This window comes from Xenopus laevis, chromosome 2L (genome assembly GCF_017654675.1).
Source record: "Xenopus laevis strain J_2021 chromosome 2L, Xenopus_laevis_v10.1, whole genome shotgun sequence".
In the NCBI taxonomy this organism is placed as follows: Eukaryota; Metazoa; Chordata; class Amphibia; order Anura; family Pipidae; genus Xenopus; species Xenopus laevis.
The window spans coordinates 52082109-52098158 of NC_054373.1; the positions used below are offsets into that span (position 1 = coordinate 52082109).

At 38.8% G+C, this 16050-nt stretch overlaps 1 protein-coding gene across 1 annotated transcript in view; it reads left to right on the forward strand.

Moving 5' to 3' along the window:
- Nucleotides 1-15710, forward strand: part of smtnl2.L (smoothelin-like 2 L homeolog) — a 75355-nt gene extending 59645 nt beyond the window's left edge. Inside the window, exons 6-9 of the mRNA XM_018246331.2 lie at nt 3183-3350; nt 5916-6033; nt 7499-7650; nt 12947-15710. Coding sequence (XP_018101820.1) covers nt 3183-3350; nt 5916-6033; nt 7499-7650; nt 12947-13073 — 565 coding nt within the window. The 3' untranslated portion in view covers nt 13074-15710. The remainder of the gene's footprint in view (nt 1-3182; nt 3351-5915; nt 6034-7498; nt 7651-12946) is intronic.
- The last annotated feature ends 340 nt before the right edge of the window (nt 15711-16050 follow it).

Sequence of the window (16050 nt, forward strand, 5' to 3'; positions counted from 1 at the left end):
TAGGTCTGTACTAGGGTTTTTGGTTTGAGCAAAAGCAAAATCTTAACCCTACTGCGTACAAAGGCTTGCCATACTCCCTGCTTTGTGGAATTCCCTTTTGTGTTTCGGGACACTGGAAGAATGTGACTGATCTGCAGAGAATCCTGACATCAACCCAACTGAACTCCTGTGGGATGAATTGGAATATAGACTGAGAGCAAGGCCTTATCCCCCTTCATCAGTGCCAAACTTCACTAATGCTCTTGCGGCTCAATGGAAGCAAATTCCACAAAATATTTTTTTTTAAATTAACCTTCCCGGAAGAGTACAGGCAGTGAGATGTCCAACATCATATTAATACCCTTGGTTTTTAAATGAAATGTTGTAAAAGTTGTAAAAACTGGCCTGAATGGTTCTCCATATATGAATCTGTGTTCCCAGCAGGCTGAGCAGCCAGTTTGCTTAGGATGTAAAATTGCAGTTAAGCTCCTGGTTCCTGTGCCTGTCATTCTTTTCCTGCTCTGTGGAATGTTTACTGGAAATCACACGGAAAGTTTGAGTGACACCCTTACGGGACCCTTGAGCAATGCAGCAAGTGTTGATTTTGCGTTGTTACAACTCCGGTTTTGTGAAACTTTCCATTCGGTAATTCTGTAAAACAGCAGCAAAAACCTCCCATTATCTCAGTTCTGTGGTTCTGATGGAGAACACCTGTAATCAGTCCAACACTGTTTTTATGCGGCGCTTAAGGAAGTTTTGCTGTATTAAAGGGACACTGTTTTCACATAAACTACCTTTATTTTGCACTGAATTATTTACACACACAAATGAGAAACCATGCTTTCAAATACTAATGCTTTTTAAAAGTATTTTGTGCCTCAAACAGTTCTCGTCGGGTATCTGACCTTGTACAGGTTAGGACTACAGGTTACCAGCCTTCTGAAACACTGAAACACTAGTATAGCAGTAGGTACCTTTCTCCCCATCTCCATCTGCTTGGGGGTGCTGCCATATTACCTTCTCTGCTAAGGTGCAATGAAAGTTCATCCAAGCCATCCTGTGTCTACATAAAAAGCAAATAATTTAATTAAGCCATAACTTTAGTATTACAAAGCACTCAGTAATATAACAATTTGGGGGAAGCAGCTTTAGGGGTAGGGCATAATGTGTATGGGCAGGATTGTGGGTTGCGTGCATAATGAAGGGTTGAGTCAAAAATGTTTGTTTTTTTTTGTTTGCTGGGGCCTGTGGAGGTTAAATTATGCCTCTGAAATTAACAGTCCTGAATTAGTTTCAAGTCACTTTATACATTTCAACAAAGAAAAAAAAAATATTTCAAAGGCTAGAAATCAACATTGTGTCTGGTGCATAGCAGCTTCAAAGCACCACTAATAGTAACACTGAGAAGTGATTAGAGGAGATTAATTAAACTTTCTGGTAGACCTTTATGTATATAGCACTTTGCCAGCTGGCCCACAGAACTATAAAAAGTGTCATTCAGCGCTTCATAAATCAGGGGATGTCAGTTGGAGTGGCTGCTCTCATTTCTGTAGATACACAGCACAATGCTTTTCCTGCACTAACCCAGTTCACTGTTTGGTGTTGAAAGAATGCATGATAGTCTGTTGCTCACAGGTGCATAATTTTTTTTAAAAATGCTTTGAATACATGGAAAATGCATTTTATTTTTGTTGTTCCCCCCCACCCCAACATGCACATTTATGCCCGTGAATTGCATGATTTGTGCAGTGTGTTTTTCAGGAGTGGTATACTGAAAATCAATGTGAGGACAAAACCAATTGTTATCAAGCTCAATACAAGCTAATAATTAAGGTGATCTGTGGGCCAGTAAAAGGTTAGCACCTTTTTCTTGAAAAATATTAGCCATCCTATATTTTATCTATCTGTATTATTAATACTACTAATAGCGCTATATAAATAAATGATGATGATGATGATAATACTAGTATGTTAGCATAACCCATACTAGGATTTAGGTTAGATGGGTGGTGCATGGTGTATACTGGCTTGAAGATAAAGAGTTGGTTCAGTTACAATGAAATGGTGGCATAGCATAAAATGGTGCATGGAGAAGTGATTTGGCATAGTGATTAATAATAAAAGGATGGATTGGAAATGTATGCTGTGTAGTGTGTTGAATGGTTCAGTATTGTAGTATGATGCAAACTGATAAAATAGATGCTGTTTCAGGGTTGATGGGCAATTCAAGATGGTGGCATGATGTATATTAAGATGAAGCAATGTTTAATATGAAAAAAATACATATTGATTGCATAAATGGGTGGTGCAAAATGTTGGTTTGGTATATTTTGAGTTGATGGAAAGGATCTGTAAAGATTAGAATGTCTCAGTATGGTGGCATTGTGATACTGTTCAGTGGGGATGCACCAAATCCTCTATTTTAAGATTCTGACTCATCGAACCCTTTGAGAAAGATTTGGCTGAATACGGAACTGAATTCAAACCATAATTTGCATATGTAAATTAGGGAAACGAAGGGGAAAGAGAACTTTGCGTGCTGTTTTTGGTTAAAATTAATTTTATTGTTTGTGTGATGAAAAGTCACATGATTTTTTTGGATTCTGCCAGCCATTTGGATTGGGCCAAATCCTGATAAAAAAGGCCAAATGTTGGCCGAACCCCCAATCGAATCCTAGATTTGTTTGCCGGCCCGATACCTGCGAGTCAGGTGAGTTTGGGCCAAACTCACTGTGCTTTTTGCAGGTAGGTGGAGAGTTCTGGTTGAGCTCTTCTGCCTGCTCTTCCCCATCTGCAACCTTAGACTGCTGGCTTCTGACTTCCAATTTTATAGGAGCGTGGCTGCCCACCCTGCCCCTTTTGTAATGTCATCTGTAGGTCACGGCGAGTCTATAAAAGGAGGAGGGAAGCCAGGTGTGGGCAGGCGTGGGTCTGCTGCGGGTCGAGCTTTTCCCGACCTGCACATCACTATTCCCTACTGTTCAGTTATTACATTTTCTTCAGTAGTGTTGTTCAGAAATGCCTCGGTTTTCCATATATCTCCTCTTATATCTTATATTGTGTTTGAAGAGATTCCGGTTCTACATATTTTAATGTGCATTGTGATTTCTGTGAATTAACTATATTAAGGTTGGCCAACATGAGTAACAATAATTATAATTGTAGATGCAAATGTTTTAATAATCAGAATTCTTTTATTTCAGTTCTGACAGATATTTTGATGTTACTCCCAAATCCCACTCTCCTCCACCAGCCGTCAGCCGCCAAGCTGAGAAGAAACGGGAGCTGGTAAGATCCCAGACATTACCACGTTCTGCCGGCACCCAGGTCCGCAAGGCCTTTTTTGAGAAGTTTGATCAAGACAGTGCCAAGTAAGAACTGCTAAATGTCTTATGCTCCTACAGACAGCTTAAGTCTTTGGTAAGGGTATGCAAAATTTAATTGATGGTCTCCGATCACTGCAGTTTTACAACACTTTATTCAACTTTATTCAAGAGCAAACCTATACATGGTTTATCTTACATCCCTGCTCTGCTAATTTCATTTCTTTAAATGATTGAAGGCTTCTATATTTTCTTGGTTTGTTTTTGACTAATTTTGCTTCCTTCCCCTAATAACAATAGCCAGAAGAGTTAAAAGTTAATTAGTTAGTTAATTTAGTTTATAGAAAGGTATTTTTTTGAAACCAGAAACAAAAAAGCCCGTCCCATATTAAGAAAGGGGGCCCTATCACCACCCATAATTTTCTTTGACTGGATTTTCCTGATGCTGCAAACCCTGGTGCATGCAGAATGGCAATGGTTCAGTTCTCTGTGTATGTGATTTGTAAACATTGGGGGAGTGGGTTATTATGAGGAATTGAGTGGAGGAGAACACTTCATGCATAGATATGGTCCATGTCATATTATGTTGATATTGGACAAAGCTTATTTGCATTATATGGGTTAGTGAACTCCATGTTATAAATTATAGGATAAAAGAGGTCAGTGAAGATATAACGGTAAGGTACAGTTATACAGAGTAATACAGTTGAAACTTGGTTCCAGTTATAATTTTCCGTTACTTATATGTTACCCTTACAAATTTTGATCAAGGGGACAAACACGTATTTATCCGAATCTGGATTTTAAATGCCTTGCTTTGTACTCAAACTTTGTATAAAACATTTTTGGTGGCAGAAATGTTGCTGTTCTCTAGTTACAATGCCTTAAAGCACTGCTGTACACCAAGAGTCCCATTTGGGCATTGATATGGCAGGAATTCTTTGTGTGATATAATCATTCCTCCTCCCCCACAATTATTAGGTAAATTTGATATAAGCAAAACATTGAGCAGCATTGCCTTAGAGAATAGACCCAGTGTGCTACTAACGCACTACAGGTAGCAAAGAAAATGTATTATAACTAGTAGGAAATAAAGTAATGTTTGTAGCAGTGCTTTTCTTTTATAATACCATTAGTGAGATATTACTAGTTGATTGCATGAACCTTGTTTTGTACTTATACTACTGAGAAGTAGTGTGTATGTATCTAGAAAACAGATTGTACTTGTTATAAAATCAGTGAGTACAAATAAAATATTGTGCGTACAAAAGTAAATGCATTCTCAGATATTAAGGTTCCGACCCTTAAGAGAAAGTACAAACACATGAACCTGCCAGACATTGTTTTTTCCTAAGGAGCTTCCTGCCATCAAAGTCAGCTGGACTAGTAAAAATAAGATTAATTTCCTAGCTGTCTGCACAACTGCACAGGAAACATCACATTCTGTCAGCATCTTTTTTTTTTTATTGAAAGGTACAGTTGTCTCCTAATGGCTCTCATGTAGATTTATATGTCTTGTTTCCCCCGAGCATTGTTGTGTGCTCATAAAGTAAAAGTGAGTTTCTCCCCTCTTACCTTATATATTACTTTGATAACCTAATATTGTGTGCTACAGTTTCTACCCATATATTAGAGTGCTATAGAGCGCATCCTTCAAAAGGGGATCAAACCTCCCTCCCCCTCAGAAATATTGTAAAAATACCTGTCCTACATTGGTTTTGTTACTTTTTGAGCTAGACAGGACACATAAGGAGACTGAAGCTTCTCCGTGTTTGGTTCTTGCAAGGTAGATAATTAGATTGCCATTACAGTTAAACCATTTTAGAGTGAGCGTTAAATCCCTAATTTTTGGTTTTAAGGTGGTGCAATATGAACTGTATTTACACTGCATGGGTGCAGACTGTTCTGTTATGCAAACCCAACCCCTGCCATGTGTGCTAATGTATGCCATGTAGCTTAGTCAGTTATATTTTATTATTGTGTTTTATTTATATGGTGGCAACTTATTTCTCAGCACTTTACAGGAATTATTAATCATCCACACCAGTCCATGATCAAGTGGAGCTTACAGTAAAGGTCCCTGTTATGTTTCCACAACACACATACACTAGGATCCGTTTCATCAGGTGCCAAAGGATTGGGAGTGGTGCAGAAAAGTGCAGTTCAGTGATAGGGAAACTTACAGACTCCCAGGTCAGAACTGAAGCAGGTCCCAGCCCTGCAAAGCAGCATAGCTAGCCGTTGAGCCACCATGACACCTAATGTTATGAGTTTGGCTATGCTTTTCACTAGAAGTATTATTAAAATGAACAACAGAACCTGACCAGGGAGGGGTCTAACCAATAAGGTTCATTAGGATGAGACTTCGGTATTAGGAATTCTTATTCACAACCTTTTGTGTCCCTGTATATATAGCAGTCCAAGAGCCATATACAAGGCTTAATCATTGTGAGCATTATTATGTAACATATAATGGATGCACAAGAGAGACAAACTGTAGAAATGTTTTTAGTGCTTGATCATATAATCAGTGATGCACAAACACACTTAGCTGTAATACTGTTGCTTTTACTATACCTCTAATAATTACATTTCCTTTGTTGTTGTTTATAGGGGCAAGGGAGAATCTAAGGTGAAACTAAAGCGCTCTCAGAGTTTTGGTGTTTCCAGCGCAACCAGCATTAAACAGATCCTCTTGGAATGGTGCCGTTCCAAAACCATTGGCTACAAGGTAATATCAAACAAACCAATACTACTTTGGTTCCCTTTCATCGTCTTATAATAAAGATTTAATTCCAGAGATCCCTCACTGCATGTCTGTGCACTGCTATTGCATATATTTATTACTTTGTTTACTTTATGGGGTTACAAAGTGCAAAAAACAGATGCTGCGTCTTTTTGCTGTTTACTCCTTGTTACTCTGGCACTTGTGTTTGACACCTATATGGGCAACTCTACACTTGCACAATAGATCATACTATATAGATAGGATGTGGGGGACCCTGGGTGGGAGACCATGGATGTTTGTGCTTCAGCAATTGTGTCTTTACCATGGTAGATGAGCCCTAATGTGTACTCTAAATGCTGTCAACTTTGAAATATACTGGGGAATTTGGGATGACAATTCTCAGCAGCATTCAGGACACAATTTTAAACAAATGGCACAAGGGAGCCTTTGTTCCTTCCAGTAAAATAAACTGCAGTAAAGTTTGTTTCATATCCTTCTAATTTTACATTTAAGGACAGCACAGTAATTCACTGTTAATACTCCAGGTAAGTTAAGAAAATTACTGGTCATTGCTCTGAGGCCGTCTTGTGATCTCCCGAAATGGCAGCAGTGTGGGCACTGACGCAGTACATGTCAGAGACTCAGGCTTATTAAAGCCCATGCCATCCTTAAGTAAATTGAGCTGAAATAACATCTAAAGGTTCCAGAGAGGCACTTAAATACAGGACAAAAGATCAGCCACTGTAAGGACGTTAATAGGTACAAAGCAATATCTTCTTCTTTTTTTTTCATCCATGATTCCTCTGCCCACTGAAGCTGTTTCTTATTAAAACTTTTCTTTGTGTCAATAAGTTTAATTCTATATTTCTAAGAGCATAAATAGCATTTGTTATATAGTAGGGTTATTGCTTTGATCAGACGGTATGAATCGTTTATAAGCTCTTTAATCTTGTATAGTAAAGAATCACTCTGCAGCCTACAAATAAAGCATGTTTTAATGCACTTCTTTGTGAGGACAACTTGTTGGCCAACGCAAAACAGAAATGCTGAAATATGCAGCTTATATCAAGGCCTATAACCATATTCTGAAATGGTTCCTGTGAAGTCCAGTTTGACTTTCCATTCCTGTCTCTCATTATTCTTCAGTCTGACCTTTTCTATGGTGTCTTTTGGGGTTCTAATTGTTAAAATCAATGGCTCATACTGTTATTTATTTGTTTGCTGTAAAGGCTGTGTTCTTTCATTGCTCTTGTCAAGTCTAAATAGTAAAAGAAGATGAACAGAAGGATTTTAGAGTAAAAAGTTTAGCTCAGCACTGAAACTTTCATTTTTATGGTTAATTTTGCTACTTTGTATTATAAACCAGTACAGATATTGTGTTGAAGAAGATTTAGAAATACAAAATGAATTCCCTGATTCCGCAATGTTTGTTGTGTGTAAGTCTAACTTTGGTCTGTTTGTATTTTAGAATATTGAGCTGCAGAACTTCTCATCCAGCTGGAATGATGGCATGGCTTTTTGTGCCCTTGTTCACTCATTCTTCCCAGAAGCCTTTGACTATGATGCTTTGGAGCCTGGCAACCCCAAGCATAACTTTGAGCAAGCTTTCTCCTCAGCAGAGTAAGTAATACGGTCCATAAACTCTTACTGCTATACCCTCAACTGTCCGTAGCCTTACAAGGGCTTCAATATTTTAGTTTATCCAAAACTTAATGCTTTTCTTTCCTGTGAAAAGTTTTGTAATATTATTGGTAGTGGTCATCTTCTCAACATCTTCCCTACCTATATTTCTTCATCCGAAGAAAGGAATTGCGCCTCACTGAAATAACTTGCAGGAATTGTATAGCTCAGACACATATTATTGATTATGGCCCTGTTTTAAAATCTCAAACTTGATTACAGTACTGTATAACTCTTGGGACAATCCTGAGTTTGTACAGGTGTCTCTAAGTCATTATTACTGTCCATTTTAAAGGAGAACAAACCACTTCATCAAAGAAGTAGGGTAGAAATGCTGCACATTATGTTTTCGGGTTCTGTACCAGGCCAAGGCATCCACAGCCCTTTAGTAATGAAGATCTGTGCCTCCAAATATGCCCCCAATAGTGAATCTGCTGATTCTGCACATTCTTTGTGCTACTGTCATTTACATTGTGTGTATGTGTGTATATACGAAGATTCCTGTACGGAATTGAAACGTCGGTCCACTAATAAACCTTTGTAAGATTTAATGATTTGTTTTAGTTTGATTGAATATGGAGTGCCGTCACCGATGGAGATATATATATATATTTAGTCCAACCTGGTGCACTCACAACACTTTCTGCATCATCTGCCTGAGTGCTGGTCTAACACTCTAGGAACTTTATACGTGAAAAAAAAATAAAGTGATTTATTTCAACGTTTCGGCTCCTTTACTTGGGCCGTTATCAGGATGTGAATCATAACATACAGTATTACTCCTTTTAAAGTGAACAAATGGTTTGGCGCCATTTTGTTCACTTTAAATGGAATAATACTGTTTATTTTGATTCACATCCTGATGATGGCCCAAGTAAAGGAGCCAAAACGTTGAAATAAATTTTTTTTCACGTATAAAGTTATACTGGTGTTAGACCAGCACTCAGGCAGATGATGCAGAAAGTGTTGTGAGTGCACCAGGTTGGACTTCATCGGTGACGGCACTCCATATTCAATCAAACTAACAAACTGATATTTGTATGTATGTGTGTGTGTGTATGTGTGTATATATATATATATATATATATATATATATATATATATATATATATATATATATATATATATATATATATATATATATATATATATATATATATATATATATATATACACACACACAAAAGGAAGAGTTCCTAAGGCGGAGTGCTGCCCTAATGAAACTAAGTAATTAAACTAACTAGTAATTAATTTGAATTCTCATTACATAGCATCTCAGAAACCAGTGAAATTTGCATCAGAATTTAATAATCAGCCTTGTAGCATCAGTTTCTATAACATTCTATAACGTTTTCTTCTTAATGTTTGCCACGACCCCTAAGCACATTGATTATATGCAGTGTCGCCGACTCTCCTAACAAAATCCAAGATGGTAAGCTCTGTGCGCAACTTTGAAGGCCTAAATGTTTGGGTTTTTGTATCATTAAACATGAAAATGATTGAAAGTAACAAAGCAAAATTCTTGGTCAACACCCACTTTTTCACTATCACCATCTATATACACAAATGATTTTTTACTGTGGTCTTAGATATTACGCTGGTCTTTTCATTGCACTGGCCCATGCTACATACAGAACTTTCTTTGTTTTACAGCCTTTGCAGCTGGTGCTATTTATTTATCAATTGTACAGCATTGCAAATATATTGGTGTTTTATCTCCAATGCCATGATAGGAGATGCTTGAAGCAAGTTCGTAAAAGGTTTTATTTCCATTGGGGACATAAAAAACTGTTTGCCAGTCCTATGAAGCTTCTGCTAATCTCCTTGTGTGACATTAGTCGAAATCAAGTTAATGAAGGAAGAGTGGAAGTGTTACATGCAGAACTGTTTATGTTGAGTTTTTAATATAAAGCATATGTCACGTAACGATTCCTGTTACTTTAAGTGTTGTGATTTTTTCTAGCATCCAAGTGCAGCCGGTGGCTTTTCTTCATTAGCTGAAGGGCTGCAGGTTGGAACTGCCCAGCTTTAGGGGATGTGTGAGATGGAAACCAGCTGGTGCATTTGCTGACTAGCAGCTGGCACAAACATAAAGTTCCAGTCACTTCGGGATGCGGCATCAAATTTACTAGACTGAAATATGAAGGCTTTTATTTCAGGCCTTGGCACAAGCAAACGTTCTGGTTGGAAAAGTGAAGTTATCAAGCTTCTATATGATGAGTCTTAAATTTGATCTAGCCAAGGAAAATGTACCAATAACTTCTCCAGGGCTGTGTACATTTCTGTGCACTTTAAACTGTCTACATAAATGGAACCACTCAGTTCCAGGCTCAGATGAATATGTACTATCTAGGGTAGTTAAGGAGATACAATATACTTTATATTATAAAACACACACATTTAATTGTTGAACTTTATGTTGAACAATCCCACTCCCATGCTGTTTAGGGTAGATCACCACCCTGAATACAGTGAACTTTTCTCCTACAGTAGGAAAAAATAATTGATTAATTGAATGGTTCCACAATTTTGGTTTAATTTGAGTCAAAACTGTTAAGAATCACCGTAGAAAAGGAAAAATCAGCATTTCACCTGCTTGACTTGAGCTGATGTGCATAATGTCCTGAGAGCCCTACAGCTCTGCTATTATTAACCCTCACTATATCGGTTTAACCCCACTTTTATCTGTTCAGCAGGCATTTTTGAAGTTTTGCTTCTGTCAGCACTTGCTACTGGGGCATCTATACAATTGTACAAACACAAAAGCCACTGTCTGCCTCTAATATTGAGCTTCAGCTATTATCTGAATACTCGGAAACTGAAAGATTCACATACAAAGGATCATTTGTGCTAAATGCACTACAATGTATAAATGGAGCAGACCTTATTGAAGGATCCAGCGCGGTTGCATTCTTTGCCTTCTGAAACGGATAGTGTGCCAGATGCATCAATTAAGGTTTTGCTGGGGAAACAGGCCTGGGACCTAGTATTTACATACCACTATGTGAAAACTTGTTTGGCCAATCTGTATACTGATATATGCTGGAAAACATGTTTACATTACTTTGAGTGGTGAGCATATAAGAGAGTATATCTGGCAGCTGAGAATGCTGGGGCCTATAGTGTAGAACAGCTGGAATTTTGTATTTAACAGCTGTCCTGCACAGAATGTCACAGTACACATTACGTTATAGTATAAACTCGGTTAACTCACGTAATCATTCTTCCTCTTTGAACACGCACCCCCAAGCACAGTTATTGTGTTAGAGTTTCAGGAATATTTTCACAATGACCTCATCCCCCCCCCCACCTCCCGAGACAAGAATCATTATTGTGCAATGTGAACATCTAGTGGAAGTCGAATTTAACTCATTGTGTTGAGGGGCAGAAATTCGGCGTTACCTGACCATCCAGTCTGTGCATACATAAATAAATCCTTTTGATCTAGTGGTAAGTAGGAGTAGTTAGATCTAGTAGTTAAAGGCCAATACATTATATTTCATATATTTATTGCCCTCCAGCGTTCCATGAATAGTAGCCCCCCAACATCTACAGCAGAAGGTCTAAAGGCTGAGCACTTATCAAATACCCAAACTCCCAGAAGAGTTATTTGTGTCGCACAATCCATTAATTAAATAGTGTAAAATTCATTGTGTGAAAGAAAAAAAAAAAAGAGAAAAGGCGCTTAACTCTAACGCAAACTTATTTTAGAACATGCAAACAGAAAGACTGGGGTAGGAAAATGGATGTAAGGGAGGTGGTTTGATGGCAAATGGTGAAGGGTTGATTGATAGATTTTAGTTGACATGCAAAAAAGGTGCAGAAAACACCAATACTAAAGGGTGAGCAACTTCGATTTTTTGTTGGGTTTTTTTTCTCAGTTTGGAAGCCCCAGTGTGCTGCAATGCCTATAAGCCCCTTAATCTTTATCTCCAGCCTTGGCAGTAAGACATGCTGGGAACTTGGAGACTCCATAGAGAGTCTATCATTCCTGCTGAGGGTTATCCCAACAAGAGATACATTCCTCAGCCAAAGAATCCATTGCTTTTCTCAGAATTTCTTCTTCACACATCTACATGTATTCCATACTCACAGGCATTCTTCTCAATCTCTAAGCAATATCCCTTGGGGAGAATGAAGTTACTTGGCAAAAGTCCCTGACAGGTTTATATCTCATGCTTGCACCACTCCTATTTCTCTTATTATTACAGCTGTGTTCAGTTGTGACCCTTTCCCTGCCTGGAACTACCCTTTAAGGTTTTAAAAAGAAGAAACTTTGTTACTGGTGTCAGGAGAGATGAGTGGTGCCCCAAATGTAAGCTCAGCAGGTGGATGTAGACGTTACCAGTGACCCAACAAGGCTTCACATTATATCCCCTTGCTAAACTGTAGCTTTGATCACAAATTAGCTTGTGTTATAACTTATTTATATAATACTTAAAATGTATGACGTAACGAAATGGGTAGCTCGGCTTGGTAAAAAATAAAATATCCAGCCAGAATTCACAAGATTTTTATCTGTACTAAAGTCTTTTGAAACCCTATACAGAAGATTTGGAACTGGAGCACCATTTCTACCTGTGTGTATCTCCTTTAAAGGGGTGGTTCACCTTTAAGCAAATTTTTAGTATGTTATAGAATGGTCAATTCTAAGCAACGTCTCCATTATTTGTTTTTTTTTTATTTGCCTTTTTCTTCTGCCACTTTCCAACTTTCAAATGGCGGCATCTAAATGGGGGCATCTAAAAAACAAATGGTCTGTAAGGCTACAAATCTATTGCTATTGCTACTTTTATCAATCGTCTTTATATTCAGGGCCTCTCCAATTTATATTCCCTTCTCTTATTCAAATCAATGCATGGTTGCTACGGTAATTTGGACCTGAACTAGAGAGCTGCTGAATAACTCAAAAACCAAAAATAATAGAAAATATAAACCAACTGCAAACTGTCTCAGAATAGCACCATCTACATCATACTAAAAGTTAACTCAAAGGTGAACAACTCCTTTAAATCAGTCACACCATATTGTTCATGTACCTGTAGAGTATCCTAAAGATTTGGGGTGGGATATAAGCAGACATTAGCTGTGTGTTTACATGCTGCTGTTCCTGTTCTTCCACTGGATGCTGGCATTAGACAATTTATTAGCTAGTGATATGAAGCGGAAACTTGGTTTGTGTATATTATAGCCACTGAAAGGCTGTGTTAAGTTCCTTCCTCTTCTGTCATTTCAGGAAACTTGCTAACTGTGAGCGTCTTATTGAGGTAGAAGACATGCTGATGATGGGAAGGAAGCCCGATCCAATGTGTGTGTTCACTTACGTGCAGTCATTGTACAACCACCTGAGACGCTTTGAGTGAGATCCATGTCCCGACACCTTCACATGTTTTTACATTAACCAGCACCCTCTGCCCCCCACCCGCTCCTCTGCTCCCGAGACCAGCATCCATCCAATATGATGACAGCAAGAGAGACACACACATGTTCCTATCTGTCTCTGCTCCACTGACACTCTGGTCTGCATCAAGCAGCATGACAACAAATAAGACAAGAATATCCACAAGGTGCTGGGGACAGACTGTTTTTACCATATTGTTTACTGTTAGTACTATGGAAATGGAAAATTGACAAAAATTGGGACTTAACCCCTAAGCAAATCACCTCTTGAAAAAAATATCATAATGTAAATAATCCAAACTCAAATACTAAAAAGGCAATATTTATTCGCAACCATGCCATGAAAGAAAAATTAAAAACATGGTAAAACCAAGCATTACTGCATCCTGAAGGAGGGGTCCCTCTCTTGTATGTGCTTGATCACATTACCTGAAATGCGTATCAGGGGTGTGAAAAGCAAATATTTGGTATAAACACTGACTAGCGTGCTAAATGTGTATTAAATAGTTAAAGGACACATCTGTCAAATGCATATTATTCACATCTGGATGGTGCCTTCGAAGATTGAATCCATATATATCATGTTAGTCCAATGTTAGATAACTAGCCCGAAAATGAGGAATCATGCGATGTTGGGGCCCTGGTGTAGCTGATCACATTAAGGCTGTTGGATAGATGGGGCTACTTAAGCCCAGCGGATCCTGTGGTGTCCAAAAGAATATATTGGTAGTGGTGGTATAATAAGACCAGATATACAGTCTCTGTGGGAGTTCAAGCCACAAAGTCAATATGTAATGACCAATGTACAATCCAAAATTTCTACGTGTGTGAGCAAATGTCTAGTCCAACGACATAATTAATGATCGCAATACGACAAAAGTTATTTCAACACACCGATATGGATGATTATTAGATTAGATGATATTATCCAAACTCCAACTAGGGTCGGAGAGAAGAAGTAGTTATACCGACCGTGCTTCCAGACGCGTCACCACCGATACGTGTTTGGTGTATTGGATCCACATTGGATGAATGCCAGCGCCCCGTGTCTCGCCTTGCGTAGTGAGTCCCCTGAGAGGGTTAAAGCTGTCCTTCAGGAGCAGTGCTAGGGAAATGGCCTATATTGGTCCCTTATTTTAAGATGGCTGCTGTGTTTTAGTGACACTCCTGAAAGTCCACTGTCTGTTGATATATCCACTGCACACGGAGAAGCCTAGAAGATACATTTTCAGGAATCACTGCTGTTCGGAGGAGACTGTGGGCTCCATTCAACAGCCATTGTTCTGTTTTCTTCTTCAGTTTCCCTGTCTGGTTGCAATGGCTGAGCAAACAGTGCTTCTTCCGCTGGGTCCATGACGAAGGAAGAAAATCCTATGTTTTTTTTCTTTCTATAAATCCATGGGAATGCAGTCGTACACTGTACTAAAAGAACGAAACCTTGTGGGCTTCACTTTATCGAACTACGATTCCGAGCAGCCTTTGCCTGTCAGGGAAGTGTGGGGTTGTAGAGCTGTGTGCTGCCTATACTTGCATTAATAAGTCTCCGCTCACATTTAGAATAAAAAATTAGTTCACTCCCCAAGACAGAGTCCCTCCTTTTTAACAATTCTTCACTGAGCAGAATATTTATTTTACCCTGTAGTTTTGTTGATTATAGGCCGCAGACCCCCAAGCATTTAGTGAACTTTTAAAATTTTTTAATCATTTTGTATTTTGTGCAAAATCAGCCATGGAAGTAAATGAAGTTGGTGGTTCAGGAGAGATGCCTAAATACCATGAAATAGGGCCAATTGTAGTGTGAGACACTATTGTGTATTTTTTTAGATAGAGCCGGTTGCTGTGCCTTATCTTTGGTCTTTATATATGAGCAGGCATGGAGAAGTAAGGGAACACTGTATGACCATACCCCATGTGTAACCCTTTCATATCTACAGGAGCGCAGAATGCACCAGGCCACAAAGTTACGGTCTATAAAATATTAGCATATGCAGGCAAGGATCTCTCAGCCGGAGGGATGGTATGGAGTCAAGTGCCAAGAAGGCAGTCTTCTATTTGTTTATCATGGAACCTGCTGCTAGGCTCTGCTCCCATATATAAAGCGGCAGACATATAGAGCGGTTCCATGGAAACACACATGGAACATTGTCTGTTTAAAGCACAACCTCCCAAATGCAACTGAGCCATTATATGTTGCATCCCATCAGCAGTACATAGCAGAGCTCTCATGTGATTGTGATATAAGCAGCAGTAAGGCAAAGTCCCGAGGGTCTCTTTGGAAAGGATTACGCCTATTAACTAGTAAGAGTGCATTTGTCTGCTCTGGGGGCTGCTCAAATTAAAGGGCTCACAGTGAGCAGTGTTTGATAATGGTAGTGATTTTTCAAACCAACTAGAAATAATAAAACATTATTTTTTTAACCCTTCAAGTCATTACTTTTGTTGCCCATCTGGATTTTTTATTTAGGGGGGAAAAAAGTCTTTATTATCCTAGGCTGAGCCATTCCCAATCTAATAGCATCATTAAAGGGCAATTTCATCAGCCGCTACTAAGCTGTCTCTCGGCCTGCTGCACTTTCAAATAAACGCAGATGTGTCCTAAAGCTCCTGTCGTGTGTATATCTATAGATGTATGAACAGGCTCCCTACTGTTCGCCACTCAAGGCTTCCCATTGAAATAAAAACAAACCTGCTAGGTTAACAGGGTAGGAAAAACAGGCCTACAAATTCCTTAATATGCTGAAAAGGTGAAACCAAATAAACAGAACGAGCTCTACACACAGCAGATACCTCAAGCCATTTGGCAGCCCCCACACAGATCACATGCCTTGTATAATGGGAAACATTCTCCGTGTCAATCCCTTCCTTACACCTGAAGGTTAAAAAAGAAGCCATGATTATGCTGCCCTTTATGTTCTGTACAGCCGGGGGCTGCCTGTTTGT